This window comes from Pangasianodon hypophthalmus, chromosome 27 (genome assembly GCF_027358585.1).
Source record: "Pangasianodon hypophthalmus isolate fPanHyp1 chromosome 27, fPanHyp1.pri, whole genome shotgun sequence".
In the NCBI taxonomy this organism is placed as follows: Eukaryota; Metazoa; Chordata; class Actinopteri; order Siluriformes; family Pangasiidae; genus Pangasianodon; species Pangasianodon hypophthalmus.
Genome location: NC_069736.1, coordinates 3,607,913 through 3,623,090, shown reverse-complemented (window position 1 = coordinate 3,623,090; position 15,178 = coordinate 3,607,913). Strand labels below are relative to the sequence as shown.

The following is a 15,178-nucleotide window of genomic DNA, read 5'->3' as shown; positions in this document are numbered from 1 at the left end:
CATAAATGTTCAAAATCTTCCCAGCTAAGGCTAGATAGTTGTTTGATAAGCTAATTTGATGTGATTTTTGAGAGGATTTTCATGTCATATTAATAAACGTTAAAAATTTTCATTGATAAGGCTAGATAGATAGCTAGCATGAGCCAACTTGACAGGCTGTCTGAGAGGATTTTTCAAATCATATTCATAAATTTTCTAAAACTTCACTGTTAATGCTAAGATAGTTGGCTAATGAGCTGACATAACAGAATTTCTGAGTGGACTTTGAAGTCATATTCAGAAAATTTTCAAAATCCTTACTGCCAGATAGTTGACTAACAAGCTAACTTTTTGAGCATCGTAATAAAACTAGAACAACTCTGAGGTCAGTCTACGTGGTCAAAGATGGCTTATTAATATCCAAATTGTAACTTTTACCAGCTCCCATAACAGCCAACTATGAAATAAGCATGATATGGTGTCACCTCACCTTGAAGCGTTTTTGTTGTCTCTTTTATAGACAGCTGGCTGCTGCGGTGCAGTCAGGTTCTGTAAGTCAGTACTATATTATGCTCTCTTTATGGTTCCCCTAAAGCATGTTTTTTTCTGAATTTGTCTCTGCTCATCATGTGGTACATAAAGTCTGGGCACTTAAATAAAGAAGTCTTGATCTTTAGTTTATTTTAGTACTGAAATGGAGGGTGTTTGGCAGGAATTTGAGGATGGAGTCTTGTAACATGCTTGTAGGGATCTCGGAGTTGTGTTTTAATTGACACTCATCACTTCTTACAGAGAGCGTTCGGTGAATGCGACGGAGCCAGACAGTCTCCAGTTGACGGTGAACAATCTGAAACCTGAGGCGGTTTATATCTTCAGGGTGGTGGCCTACAATGAGCAGGGGCCAGGAGAGAGCTCTGAGCAAATCCGGCTCTCAACACAGCCTGAATGTATGTATATCCATTACGTTGTGTTAGACGGTATAAAGGTTTTTGAAGACGTGAAGTTTTTCACTATAGTTTACACACTATTTACAATTAAATAAGTAAAAATTTAATATCTGAATCTTTGTCTATAAGGACTTCTTCACTGTCCACTCTCAGATTCTAATGAATCTCTACATGAATGCTTAATTAAAAGCAAGTATTTGGTGAAGCAGTTACTGCAAGTTAATGTAAGCCAAGATTTATCTTATAGTTAATATTAAACAGTGTTAGTATTTGTGCTCTAACACAAATATAATGTTGCATTCTAAATGCCTAATCAGAAAGTCAAAAGCATTCTCAGGTAACTTATATCTATTTCGAATTCCTGAGTATTTATCTTGAACCTATTTCTTGAAGTTCAACCAAAAAATATTAATGGTTTTTGAAAACATTTGAATGCAACCTTAATTCATTTACAGGAAACATACAACAAGCTGGAGGAACTTTAACTCAAGCAAGACCTGAATTTTTGTGTGTACTCTAGTCTGGGTTCATCTACGTCTTAGGGCATGAGCTCCAAAAGAAAGTCTTTGGACCTTAATGTTAGGTTGCTATTTTTATGTAGATTTTTATGCATAGAATTTCTAAAAGGTATCATCTGTTTTGAAACCAACCCTAAAGTTGTGGCAAATTGTATCCCTTCAAAAAGTGATGTTTGAAGGCCATTAAATTCCTAAAAGATGTTTAGACCTTTCCAAATATTTCAATTTTGCTCACTGAATTCCTACATAATGATAGTTTACATTTTGAGTTCTTCATAAAAAAAATTATTTGTAAAAAAAAAAAATTTAAATGTATTTTGGTTTTATTTTGGTTCAGAACCTTCTTAGTTTGACTGTAATGGCCGGAAGATGATTTCCCAAATATGGACTTATGAAATTCTTGGATATATTCTGGTTTTAAACTAAAAGAAACAGGTTCTGAGATATTCAAATTAATTTTCATAAATGTCAGAAATGCTAATAATCTGACATAAACTATTAATAATTTAATTTCATTTTGGGTAAATGGTTCACTTGATATCATTTGAACTGACTCCCTGCCCTTGTCTCCTCTGTCTAATTCCCTGATGTTGGCTTCCATTATAGACCTTTTAATACAGAAAGTTTTATCCAGACATTGGCTTCTCACCTTTTTAATGAGGCTCTGTGGAGATGTTGAACAGCTTGACCTTTTCTTCATACCTCACCGACAAGCTTTTCGCCCATAGCTCTAAGTCAAGTACAGAGAGAACATGCATAGACTGACAAAAGAAACACTCTGGAAAAAAAATCACATTTCAAGTCCATGAGCACTTTGCATAGAAACGCTTGCTGTTTTACATTCTCTTCGTTTCCTCGTCTCTCTGCTCACCTCTCTATTACCTGTAATTTCTCTTTTTTCTATGAAAAAGTCCCTAATGCCAGGATTACCATGATCTCAAATATGTGCATACATCAGTATTGGGCCTAGCATACGGCCCTGATGCACCATTAGCTCTGGCCATGCAAGAGCAGCAAATTGACCTTGACTTCGTAGATTAGGCAGTGATTGAAATGGCAGCAAGCTAAAATCATTTGACATGGTGAATATGGCGTGACTCCTCAGTATGTTTTGTGAAGAAATGCAAAACAATGTTTATATAAAGATGTTTTTTTTTCAGCTGTCAGTGTCAAAAAAAAAAAGCAAATATTTGACTAAAAGACAGTTTCAAATAATCATGTGATCAATGATATTGTTTATTTTGTTATAAATTTAATTTTACCATTTCTGTTGTATATTATATATTCATTTGTTTTTAACGATTTTGACATGAGAAATGAAACTCTAGTACCTATAGCGTGTGTGTGTGTGTGTGTGTGTGTGTGTGGAGCAGTGCAGATCCCTGGTCCTGTGGAGAACCTCCGAGCCGAGGCCATGTCCCCGACCTCCATCCAGGCCTCATGGGATCCTCCAGCATACGCCAACGGCCCCATCCAAGGCTACCGGCTCCTCTGGACCGAGACCTCCACTGGCAAAGAGCAGGTCTGTACAAAGACAATGTTAGTCCAACTGTATTTACAATCACTTAAAAACGTGAAAGTGTGATGTAGAAGTGTGTGGTTTTAATAACTTTTTTTTTTTTTTTTTTATTAAATAAAAACACTCATTGTAGATGGAAATGTGGGCATGTCTTCAGACAGAAAGAAGGAAGTCATTTGCATTCATATGTTTTCACGTAGAACTATATTTCATACAGTTTCACTCATTTTGCTAGTAGGCTAACTAATATGAGAGGATTGACTTTTGATTAATATGTAATAAATTTATATTTTGTAGTTTTATGGAAGGATTTTGAAGTATTATTCAGAAATATTTGTAATCCTCATTGTTAACACTGCACAGCTAGCTAACATGAGCTAACTTGACAGGATTTCTGACAGGAATTTTAAGTAATATTCATAATTTTCATTGCTAATATTTGTCGGCTAGCTAATGTGAGCTAACTTGACAGGATTTTGAATTATGTTCATAGGTATTCATAATCTTCACAGTTAAAACTAACTAGCTGGCTAATGAGCAACTCTGACAGGATTTATGAGAGAATTGTTTAGTCATATTTATAAATATTCTTTCTTTACTCCTAACACTACACTGCTAGCTAATATGAGCTATTCTGACAGAATTTCTGAGAGGAATTTTAAGTTATATATATCAGCGTTCATAATCATCATTGCTAACATTTGTCAGCTAGCTACAAAGAGTGAATAGGGCAGGATTTTTTGAGAGGAATTTAAGCCTTATTCATAAATATTTGTAATTTCATTGCTGACACTGAGCAACTCGCTAACATGAACTAACTTGACAGGATTTCTGAGCTTTGTTACTTTACCTCATTAAGTGCAATTTTAAAAAATCCTTTTAAAGATCAGGCATTTGCTCAAAACATTTGGTTTGTGTGTGTGTTTGTGTTCTTCAGTTCATCTATGCATGAAAGATTTCTTCTGTATCTGCAAACGTCTTACTCCCATAATCCTTTGCTGTATTTAGACAGAAAACTGAGTGGACGAGACAGATTGCGCAGCTATCTCCAGGTGTCTGGGATTTGATTACTTTACAAATTTACGGCTTTGCGGTGTGCTCACAGCATCTGAAGAATGTGAATAGCAGCTATGATCAGTCACTGCAGCTTTTTAACCCGAACTTATTTCAACCTTGATCCGTAATGTGTTGTTTATCACCAAAGGGCATAATTACAGCACAGCAAGTCTACGCTTTCTTCAGTGATCTTAGCACTGGTCTCTGCAGAGTGCAAGGTGTCTCATGTTGGCTTGATAAAAGAGCAGAGAGAAGGTGGAAAGCTTAGTATGAAAAGCTTAGAGAGAAAATCAGCTGGATAAATATTTAACATGCTCACTCTCTCGGTTTCTGCCAGCCACTTTTTGCCCATCTGCCTCTCTCTCAGAAAAGAAGCTAAGCTAAAATACAATAGCTGATAAGTGGGACTGGAGCCTTGCCATGAACTATGGTTCAATTCAAACAGCCCAAAAGAGAGGAAAGAATAGAGAACATTTCTGTCATAATGGATGCTGATGATTAATGAAAATGAGATGATTTGTCTCTCTTTCTCTCTCTGTCTTTCCTTTTTTTTTAAACCATAATCAGAGCATAGAGGTGCTTGGGCAAAGCTACAAAATGGAAGGATTGAAGAAGTTTACAGAGTATTCGTTACGTGTCCTGGCACTGAACCGCCACGGGCCGGGCATCACCACAGAAGATAAGCTCATCACAACCTTCTCTGATGGTAATGTATTACACAAAGTCCTCCATTTATACAAAATTACCATCAAGCACCCCAATGCTGGAGAAACTCCTCCAATTTTAGTGCCAGGAACTAGCATTTCCTGTCAGGTCATTTTTGTTTTCACAAGCATTTACACTAAGAATAGCTACAATCAAATGCAGCCTAATAATTTATTAAAGATCTGACTCATAGTTTGTTGTCATGTAAACTAAAACATAATAAAGTAAAATGATAGATACTTGTTGAAAACACAAGTAGTGTGAATGAACACTTTGCTAACATGCTAAACTATTACCTACTTAACGCAGTCTGGCAGAATTCACAGACTTATCGTTTTTATAGCAAATCTGACACTAAATAGCTTTCCTAATATGCACATAGACTTGTGTGTAAATGGAGATTGATTCTCAACAGATAATTTCAGAGTTTACTGTAAATCAACAAAGTTCATGGTAAATATGCAAACTGTTCATCTGGAATCTGTAATTGGAATAAAATATTTCAGATGAAAATCATTGGGGGAAAAAAAGCTTTGTAGCTATTTCTATTTGATTGTTGGCCAAAATTGACTCAGATCTCACTTTTGGTGTTTGTCAAATCTCAGAGAGGGCATATACCTAATGCCGTCAAGTTCATCAAATGCTAATTAAGTAATTTATCACACATTAACAGTTGTCTCATTACATTTGTCACACATAGACTGACAGTGGCTTTGGTTTAATCGATTTCTCACGGCGCCAGTCAACTCTGACAGCAGGCCAGGATCAGGCCAAGACACATTCGACCTGCTCAAGGCATCACTGCATCTCTATTAAGAGGGAGACAGACAGACAGATAGATAGATGGAGAGTGAGACAGAAAGCTGTCATTCAGGCAGATAGATTGCTTTAGTCTCTCCTCTAAAAGATCAGAATGTCTAGCGGCTTCCCAGTTGCTTTTTTGGGCAAACGCTCTGCCTCTTTTCACCTTCAACTTCTCATTTCTTAAAAAGACATTTTTTACTCTAGAGTTTGTGAGAGTTTGGAGAGTAAGAGTGTCCACTCTGCATTCTGCTCACGCTGCTGCACTTGTTCCTCCATCACTCTACGTTCTGCTGCTCTCCTCCTGCTGGACTCCACTTCTCCTCCTGCTGATTTTCTGTGATTTGGATCAGAGGTCTTTTTTGTAGATTAGTTCAGGTGCTGTGATTCTGCAGGCCAGCTGAGCCTTAAGAGTGTTTTTGCTTCAGCAGGAGCATTGACATAAAAAACCTAAACATAGCAGGTAAACGATTCCATCCAGAAACAGATCTGATTATTTCTCCATTACAAATGGCTCCTGAGTCGACCAGAAGTGTCGAACATCACATAAATACAGATGGGTGACAAAGGAAATGGTGGTTATGTTATGCATTTATTTTTGCTCAAGTGGTGTGGGTTCGCTTGTTTCCTTAGAGGGAAGCATCACTGTAAATAATTACAGCAGTTCTTCTGCCTGATCACCTTAATCTCATGATGAAACATTTTTATCCTGATGGGTGTGGTCTCTTCCAAGATGGCTCAGCCACATCCACAGGGCATGAGGGCTCAATGAAAAGTCTGATGAAGATGAAAATGATGTAAATTGCATGCTACAACCTTCACAGTCACCAGATCTATACCCAGTTGAACACTGATTGTTAGACAGCGAGCTCCATCACCACACCATCAAAACATCAACTGAGGGAAAATGTTGGTTTTTCCTTTAATTTGTCACTCATCTGGATCTCAAGATACATGCAAGTACACAGACATTAATTTCGGCTTGATATTAAATGCCTCTTTTTGTCTGTCTGGGCTGATTAGCTGTCCAAGTCAAGGCTATTGATTTAGGTGTAAGGTGTAGTTCTCAAGTGAATCCTTATCAGTATGCGCCTGAATGAAGGGTGCAGGGTGAATACAAAAGTAGTGACAGAAGTAGTGTTTGCAGGCTTTTGCATCAGAAATTACTTTGAGAAGAGATAAAGAGTGCAGGAGCTGTTCTAGACCTCAGCTGGGAGCAAACAATAAACACTGAAAAATAAGACTTCACACAAACATGAACTTGGAGAACCTTGGGTTCAAATTGTAACTTATTTTTCACCAAAACTGGAATGACAATAAAAGCAACTGCATCGTCATTGATATCATTGCAGCACTTGGTGATGCTATTGTTGGAAAAAGTACCTGGATTAACATTATTCTGTAGTCTGATTGGATAATCTCATATTCATGGCATCGTAATCAATTCCTCATGTACAATGGTCAAACAGGGTACTTTTATAACCGAGAGAAAGATAGAAAGAGGAGGAGGATGGAGAAATGGATGGAGAGAGAAAGAGAAAGACAGAGACGGAAATAAAGAAAGAGGTGGAGATGGGATGATGATGATGATGATGATGAGGTGAACAGAAAGAGACATTAAGAGGGACATGGAGATAGATGGAGATGAGTAGATCTCCATCTGTCATTGATATCTCTCATCAGTGTCTGTCATCTCACCATCATTTCCACATCTCTGTTAGTCCCTCAGTCATCTCGGTCCATCGCTGTATCATCCTCATTGCTGTCTCTCTGTTTCTATGTAGATCCCATCATCTCCCTTTCCATCCTTCTCTCAGTCTCTTACTATCCCTCAGTCATCTTGGTCTCTTTCTCCATCTATCTCTCCATCATTATCTCCATCTATCTCTCCATACATCTCTTCATCATCTCCCCATAGCTGCCTCCCATTCTCCATCCATTTCTTCATCTCCCCATCTCTTCAGTCTATCTTACCATCCTATCGTTATTTCCAAGTTCTCCTCCATGGAGCTCTCCATCCTCTCCCCATTGTTGTTGCTTTCTTTCTCCTTCCATCTCTTCATCTTCCCATCTCTAGCTCTTCATCTCTTTTCATCCCTCCAGTCATCTCAGTCTGTTTCTCCATCATCTCCTCATTTCCAGCTTTGTCTTCAAACATTCTTCTTTCTCCATCCATTTCTTCATCTCCCCATATCTATCTCTTCATCCCTTAGTCATCCCAGTCTATCTCTCGTCATTTCCATACTATTTCTCTTTTCATTGCTGTCTCTCTTTTTCTGTCCATCTGTCCATCAGTTCCCACCTCTATTGCTCTTCATCTATTTCTCCATCGTCTCTCCATTTCCAGCTTCTTCTCAATACATCTCTCCATAATCTCATCATTGCTGTCTTTTTCCTTCTCTGTGCATCTCCCTATCCATTCCTCAGTCAGTCTATTTCTCCATAATCTGCCTGTCTTGAGCTTCATCTCTCCATACATCTCTCCTTCCATTTCTCTGTCATGGGTCTGTTTGGAACAGTGGCCCTTACACTCCTTTGTCGGCCAGATTGTCTCTTTGCATTACCTTCGGCGTGCACTAAGAAGCTGCGGGAATTTATTGTCTGTCAGCTCGCATTAGTGAAACACCAGCGAACGCTTCAAATGAGCCGCGAGACCTGCCTTTCCCATTTTCCTGCTTAATTAAAGGCCCCCTGTGTTTCACTAATGAAATTGTGCGACACTGCAGCTCCCTCTCTGTCTCTCTTTCTTTTACGACTACCTTCGATGAGGTAATTACCGGTCTGGCTGTACTCATCAGAAATACACACTACCCCGAAGAGTCACTAGATATGTAAACACACTCACATGCACAAACACTACAGCAGAATCCCAGGCTGCACTCTGTAATGGTAATTATTTCAGAAGAGGACGTCCAACCCGAAGTTGTTGCACAATAACAATTAGCAGGTGAAGGTGGAAGCTCATTACCGAAATGCTGCTTGTTAATTAACGCAACCAATTGAGGGCCCCAAGGCTGACAGAACAATAAAATGAACCTGATGTGCACTGGTTTAGATAGTAAAGTGCAAATTACAACGAATGGAAGCACAGGAGCCACTATGCCGATATGCTTTAGAACAAATGACGCAGTTTAGATGTGTGACAGCCTGGGAAAACCCTTCACGTGGTGAAAGTTTGACATTTCCTATTGGAAGACATTTTGAAAACTACAGAATTTGCTGAACTGAAATATATCATTTTAAAGTGAAAAGGGAGAAATTTGCATTTAAAATGTATCTGTACCAACACATTAAGGATGAGTGATATCATTTATCACAATATCAATATTATTGATGTCACAATGCGTTTTTCTGTGATAGTGTGGTTATCGTGATATCTGGGTTTTTTTTAATGTTTTTAAATAACTCTTGATGTACTTGCTTTGATGTTAACATTCTCATACTTATTAACAAATTAATTTCAATAATATTTGTACAGATGATTTTTTAAATTTATTTGTAGACATAGTATAAAAGTACCATCAAGCTAATTTTTAAATGTGTATTTTTTTAATTATTACTGTAGGTTGTTAGCAAAACTATATATCGTGATACGTGTATCTTAGAAATGTCTTCAATTATCATGATATGATATTTCTGACATATTGCCAAGCCCTACAACACATGTATTATCTCAAAGCTGCTACTGTTTATTTATTGATTTAATTTGCATTCAAAATGTAATAAATGAAATATATATATATATATATATATAATTATGACCATGAAAACTATGTTTATTTTTATACTCACATTTAATAATAAGCTTACAGCTGCATTTGTTAACCTGGCCCCTTATCTACCAAATGTTATCTCTGCAATATCGATTTGGGGAAATATAATATTTATGTTTTCTTAAAGTAGAGGTGTGAAAGTATTTTATAGATAGAAAAGTTCAATTTTGCTTAAAAAAATTGTTATTTATTTAACTATTTTTCCCAGGCCACCATACATATTATTAGAATTTTCAAAATATTTAAATATTGGAAGGCAAAAATAATTCATGTTAACGGATCAAATAAAATAAAAATGTTAAAGATGCCATATTCTTTAAAATACAGGTTCCTAACCCTTTTCCCATTTTCCCATTCTGAGTACTGTATTTTCACATGTTCTTTTTAAATTCTGTATCAAAATTGACACAAAATACAAAAGCTAAACAAAGTATGTTTTGTAAAACTTATATTACATGTAAGTAGTTGTAACTGGAAGCAGTTTTTCTGTGGTGTAATCTCTCCTGCACTATGTAGTGTCTGCAGTGTTATCACTATGTAGTGAGCACGTATGGTGAAAAGGAAATTATTTTTTTTTCTTGCGGTGTGTTGAAGAGCTTGAAAGGGGCTGCAAGTAAGGAAATAAAAATATGAAAACCCTGGCACATGGATGTATATATTTGTGTGTTCAGTGAGTCAGTCTAATTGATTCATTGATCTTTCAGAGCGTATAACCATTGTATTTCCAGACTGACCCCGCTTACACAGTAAACACATGTCAACAGATCAATCCAAATCGCATCAAAGAGCAGGAAACCTCGCAAATGTATTTGTATTAATGTCTAACTTATTTGCTAATTGATTACCAATATACTTCTTGTGTTATTCAGTGGCTGTTGGCTTTAGGTAGTTCCCTCAGGCCAAAAGCTAATCCAATAACAGCTTTAACAGGCTCGGGTTATCGAGTGGCCCAGTGTCCTGTGTGGCTAGTCTTTAGTTTATATTGGGTGATGTCATACACACAAACACATGCGCTAATCTGTATTCTGCTTTCCAATAACAGCAAGACAGCAATCACAGGTTTATATTAATGCGCTTGTTCTACTATGTTATCCTTTCTATAGTAACAGTTCATTCACAGGGACTTGTATGATGGATGTTTAACATAAACGGATTAAAAATGTGTGTAACTGTCAATATGGTGAAGTTTATTTAGGATTTGTGGAAGGAGTCTCCAGTGTCAGTGCTTTGTCAGTCAGAGGCTTTGCGGTTTCTCGGTAACATGACAAGCTTTTGTTTTGTCTTATTAACTTCAAGAGAGAGAGAAAAAATTGAGTCTAGGGCGGGAATAACAGATTATAGCTGCTATAAGTGATAACATGAATTACTATTAATTACTAATAATTACTGTACCTATAAATGAATAAAAAGTATGATGTGTGGTTATTTAACATATTTGACATGCTGTTATAAGAAAATAATCAATTTCGGGGTCATAACAGTAACTCCACTTCATTAGTTGATTATTTTCCTATAACAGCATGTCCTCTAATGTTTTATTCCTCACAAACATGTCTGCTAATCTTTGTCTTCTTTTATTCCACAGTTCCGAGTGCTCCTCCCCAGAACATCTCTCTAGAAGTGATCTACTCGCGGGTGAGTATGAAACAGATCGCCAGTGATTTGTGTTCAGCCTTCAGGTGGTACTGCAAACATGTCCAGTTAGTAGCAATAAAGCTGCCGAGCATTCCACCTCCCTTTTGATCGGGAGCGGCAGGACCTTTTGAAGGCTCAGGAGAGATCAGAGGAAACATGCTGATTGTAAAGAGAACAGTGAGTGTGCAAGAGAATACACAGATCTTTCCCTTCCCATATTATAGAAAGGAAAGCACGTGTGTTTTGTCTTTGTGTAGGGCGACAGGATTGGTACAGATTACACGTTAATTCTTCTGAGAGACTCCAAATCGGCTTTAAAGTCCAATATAAACCTCCGAATTCATCAAAGTTTTATGTGGAATTCTGAACTTTTCACCTTCTAAATTAGCTGAGCACTGAAAATAATGAAAATCTTAATGTTAAACTGACTGACTGAAAAGAGATTAGAAGAATAATTATTTAACATGGCTGAACGTGTGTATGTTGATAAGTGTGTATGCAAATTACCTGTAACTAAAGAATATATATATATATAAGCCTGATATAAGCAGGTTGTATGATGTGTTGCTTTAAATGCGCTCTTGAATCGCCCTTCATTTCGAATCAGGATTATCAGGATTACAGGAATTATAAGAGGTCGGTGTTGTCATATTAGGAGATTTACTTGACGTGAAGAGTCAACATTGTTGTTAATCTCCAGCATGGGTGATGGGCATTCCTGTTAACGTGGGGGAGAAAAAGAGAAATAATGACTTCTGTAATGCTGCATTTGAAGCGAAAGAGCAACTTGTAATTTCCAGCCTGCAACCAGTAAAAACCACAGAAAACACCCCTCAACCTGAGATTTCAACTTAGGGTAGTCTTCTCAACTACCAGTTCCTTCCCTGTTTACAGAGTGACGTCAAATCAACATGGCTGCTCACACTGTAAAGTCCCCCTTCCCTACTTTTAAATGAGTTTATAGCAGTATTTGGCTTTAAATCAGTTAATATACAGACACCATACTTGGTTAAATCTATAGCATTGACCATACTAATCACTGTTTTGAGAAGGTAGTCATCAACGTTAGTTACCACTAAAGTTAGCCAGCAAGCTTATTGCTACTCGCTATTGAAGTGAAGTGACTTGGTGGCCAATTATGGTGACCCAAACTCGGAATTTGTGCTCTGCATTTAACCCATCCAAAGGCACACACACACACACCGTGAACACACACCTGGAGCAGTGGGCAGCCTTTTTTGCTGCGGCGCCCGGGGAGCAGTTGGGGGTTCGGTGCCTTGCTCAAGGGTCTCACCTCAGTCATGGTATTAAGGGTGAAAGAGAGCACTGGTCAATCCCACCTACAATCCCTGCCAGACCTGAGACTCGAACCCACAACCTTCAGGTTCACCTTCGGGTTGCAAGTCCGACTCTCTATCCATTAGGCCACTACTGCATTGTTTGCTGCTGCTGTGCTGCAATTTCAGTTCAAAATGTTGCATGAATGTTTGAGGTTCACTACAGGAGAACAGAATCAATAGCCACTCAGGCCTGTAACTGTAAAAGTGCAGATAAAGCAGCTTTTTATGAGCTTTACATGCTCTGACAGAGCAAACAAAAGACACGCTTTCATGGAGGCGTCCACTATTATATTCACTCACTAACGACTAAGTTTTCTCACATGACTCTGTCCTCCATTTTGTTTTTTTTCTTACCTGCCATCTGAGCTGCAACCTGATTGCTCGGGAGGTAAAAAGAGCTTGTCACTTGCCACTTTTCTAAAACGTTGCAACTTTTGGAAGCTTTAGTGTGACTAAAAAGATGCAAGAGGAAGCACTTCTGAAAAACGGTTACATTCCACCATCTTGTAACCGCTTTCTGTAGGATTACAGGAAGAAAGAAAAACACTTAGTATGAAAGCAGCCTATACCAGGCCCTGGTAAGCTGGGGACCCATGAGAGTCAAGTGTTTCACTGATGTGTAGCTGTGATACGGCAAGATTTTCCCCCTATTCTGTAAATTGTTTCGTCCATGTTGTCATGAAACAGTTTCATTGGCTGTTTGTTTATTCAATTTATTTTCTTACTCAAGATAGCTCATTAATCAAAAGATGGTGCAAAGAAGACATTTAACACAAATGGTTAAACATCTGGTTAAATACAAAAAAAATGATCTGTTTGCATTCATTAGACTTGTTAACAACGTAGCTTCGCTGCAAAATATGGATATAAACATGTCTTGGCTGATTGACTACGTTTTATTATAAAAGTATATTTTCCCCCACAGCAATCCTTAAAAGGTGGCATCAGTGACACTCTTTCTGTAGAATACCTTCCTGTGGTCTTTTTTCCATCACAGCGGAGTCAGTCCATCAAGTTGCAGACGATGTGGTGGAATTCCTTCATCTGAGTGCTGCAGCTTTTCGATTAGAGCCATGTTGGGCGCTTTGCCTCCCTCTCTCTTGTGCACTCAGGTCCCTGGGCACGTCTCTGCGTGAGAAAGAGCACAAAGGCGGTATTGAGAATGCTCGGTCTGAGGCGGCTGATAAAGCGGCGTTTATGAGAGGAAATGGGCTTCCATTGTCTATCGATGGCGTGCCATGAATGAATTTGCATGAGAAATGAATCCCGCCCTCTCAGCACACGGTAACGATGGCCGACCGCCACATATACACCGTCTGACAGCGGAGTGACATCTGTACGTGACTTATTGTAGAAATCTGTTTATTGCATTGAGTTTGATTTTGAAGTGCACTACTATATATTCCTGTGCAAAGTGAGTGAGATGAGTGGTTGAGAGAGACGTCAGGAAAATTTATCTGCGAACGACATAACCACAATGCCAGAGGCACAATATTTTTTTCTGACCATGCATCATGCTTAGGAAGGGCACGTTTAAGAAAGAAAACATTTTCATTTTTCACCAGGAAATGAAACTGTCCGCTTGTGCATCATTTGCTACCTAGGGGAAAAGGTTGTTAATAGATGGAATCAGATGGATTGCTCCTATAAAAGAGGTGACGAGGGAGCCAAAGCAGAGCGGCACGACGCAGGCTACTACATCTGTGCTGACACAAATGGCTCTATCCATAATCGCTCAAAATGCTCTCACCAGTCATCACTGGACGAGTTATAGCAGCCCAAGCTCCCATCCGTTTATTAAAGAGTGTCTGGTGTGGCTTTTAAATCAGCCATTGATAGTCTATATCACACTGTGGGACAAATATTTCCCAACTAATGTTCCAGTTAATGAGGTCAGACTTGGTGGGATGCTCGGAGTTATAGCGTCTCTCATATCCCAAGTGTGCGGTTCAGGAAGAGGTGAAGACCACAGGTTTCCGCTGGACTTCATAGGTGACCAAACCTTGTTCATGTTTAGTATATACTTTGTGACTAAGACCACTTAAAATACATTACAGTGCCTTATAGCATGTGCTGTTGAATTCTTGGATCTGATTTGTATCTGATAAAAGCTTTTGATTAATTTTCTACAGCATGCGTCACGTCAGGGTCGGAAATTAACGGGGGCTCAGGGCAAAAATGCCACCGAAAATGACCAAAATACCCCAGATATTTAAATGTAAGGGCAAAAAATATATATGTATGTATGTATACAAACATTTATCATTTGATGACCATGAAAAATATACAAAGTAATTAAATGTTAGGGAAGATGTTTCTTTAGCTAATAAATATGTGATGAAAATGAATGCAAATAAAAATGCAAAGAGTTTTTACTGTTTTATATGGTCAGAAAAAAAAATGCCCTCATAAAGTATAAATGCCCCTGAAAATCAACTCCAGAGGGCAAATATTGCCCCTTAATAAAAAAGTTAATTTCTGACCCTGCTTCATGTAATCTTAGCCTTATGAACAGGTAAACAGATTTTTTTTAAACATGCAGTTATTTCAAATACAAATGTATAATCTTTGACATAGTGAAGCTTTCTACAAGGAGATGTTTATTTAGCAGGTTTGATAAACTTCGGGGTGGTAACTGTTACTCCGCTTTAAATCGGGCCGCATCACACCACCTCGTCGTTGATTTATTTATTTTTTTCCCCTATAACACCGCACTCCCAGGGGTTTTTATTTCTAACTTACTATGCTTAATTCCTAATTTGATAAATTCCTAACTTAAACTTCATACATTTTTGAAATAAAATGAGAATTTTAAAATAAAATGAGGAGGCTTATAAGAACTACAAAGACAATTTAAGATGGCTAGTCAATGCTAACGGTGGCTCTGATTCTTAACTATCTCCAT

At 37.9% G+C, this 15,178-nt stretch overlaps 1 protein-coding gene and 1 long non-coding RNA gene across 4 annotated transcripts in view; one reads left to right on the top strand and one right to left on the bottom strand.

Annotated features, from left to right (window-relative positions):
* The window catches only part of dcc (DCC netrin 1 receptor), a 218,970-nt gene that overhangs the window by 150,931 nt on the left and 52,861 nt on the right, over positions 1 to 15,178 (top strand). For all 3 annotated transcript variants that reach the window (XM_026921883.3, XM_026921884.3, XM_026921886.3), the window contains exons 9-12: positions 772 to 926; positions 2,818 to 2,966; positions 4,587 to 4,725; positions 10,884 to 10,933. In XM_026921883.3, coding sequence (XP_026777684.3) covers positions 772 to 926; positions 2,818 to 2,966; positions 4,587 to 4,725; positions 10,884 to 10,933 — 493 coding nt within the window. The remainder of the gene's footprint in view (positions 1 to 771; positions 927 to 2,817; positions 2,967 to 4,586; positions 4,726 to 10,883; positions 10,934 to 15,178) is intronic.
* LOC128317574 (uncharacterized) overlaps positions 2,863 to 15,178 on the bottom strand; it is a 41,094-nt gene continuing 28,778 nt past the window's right edge. Inside the window, exons 2-3 of the long non-coding RNA XR_008301077.1 lie at positions 13,244 to 13,401; positions 2,863 to 2,968 (exon numbers count right to left, since the gene is read on the bottom strand). This is a non-coding gene — a long non-coding RNA (uncharacterized LOC128317574). The remainder of the gene's footprint in view (positions 2,969 to 13,243; positions 13,402 to 15,178) is intronic.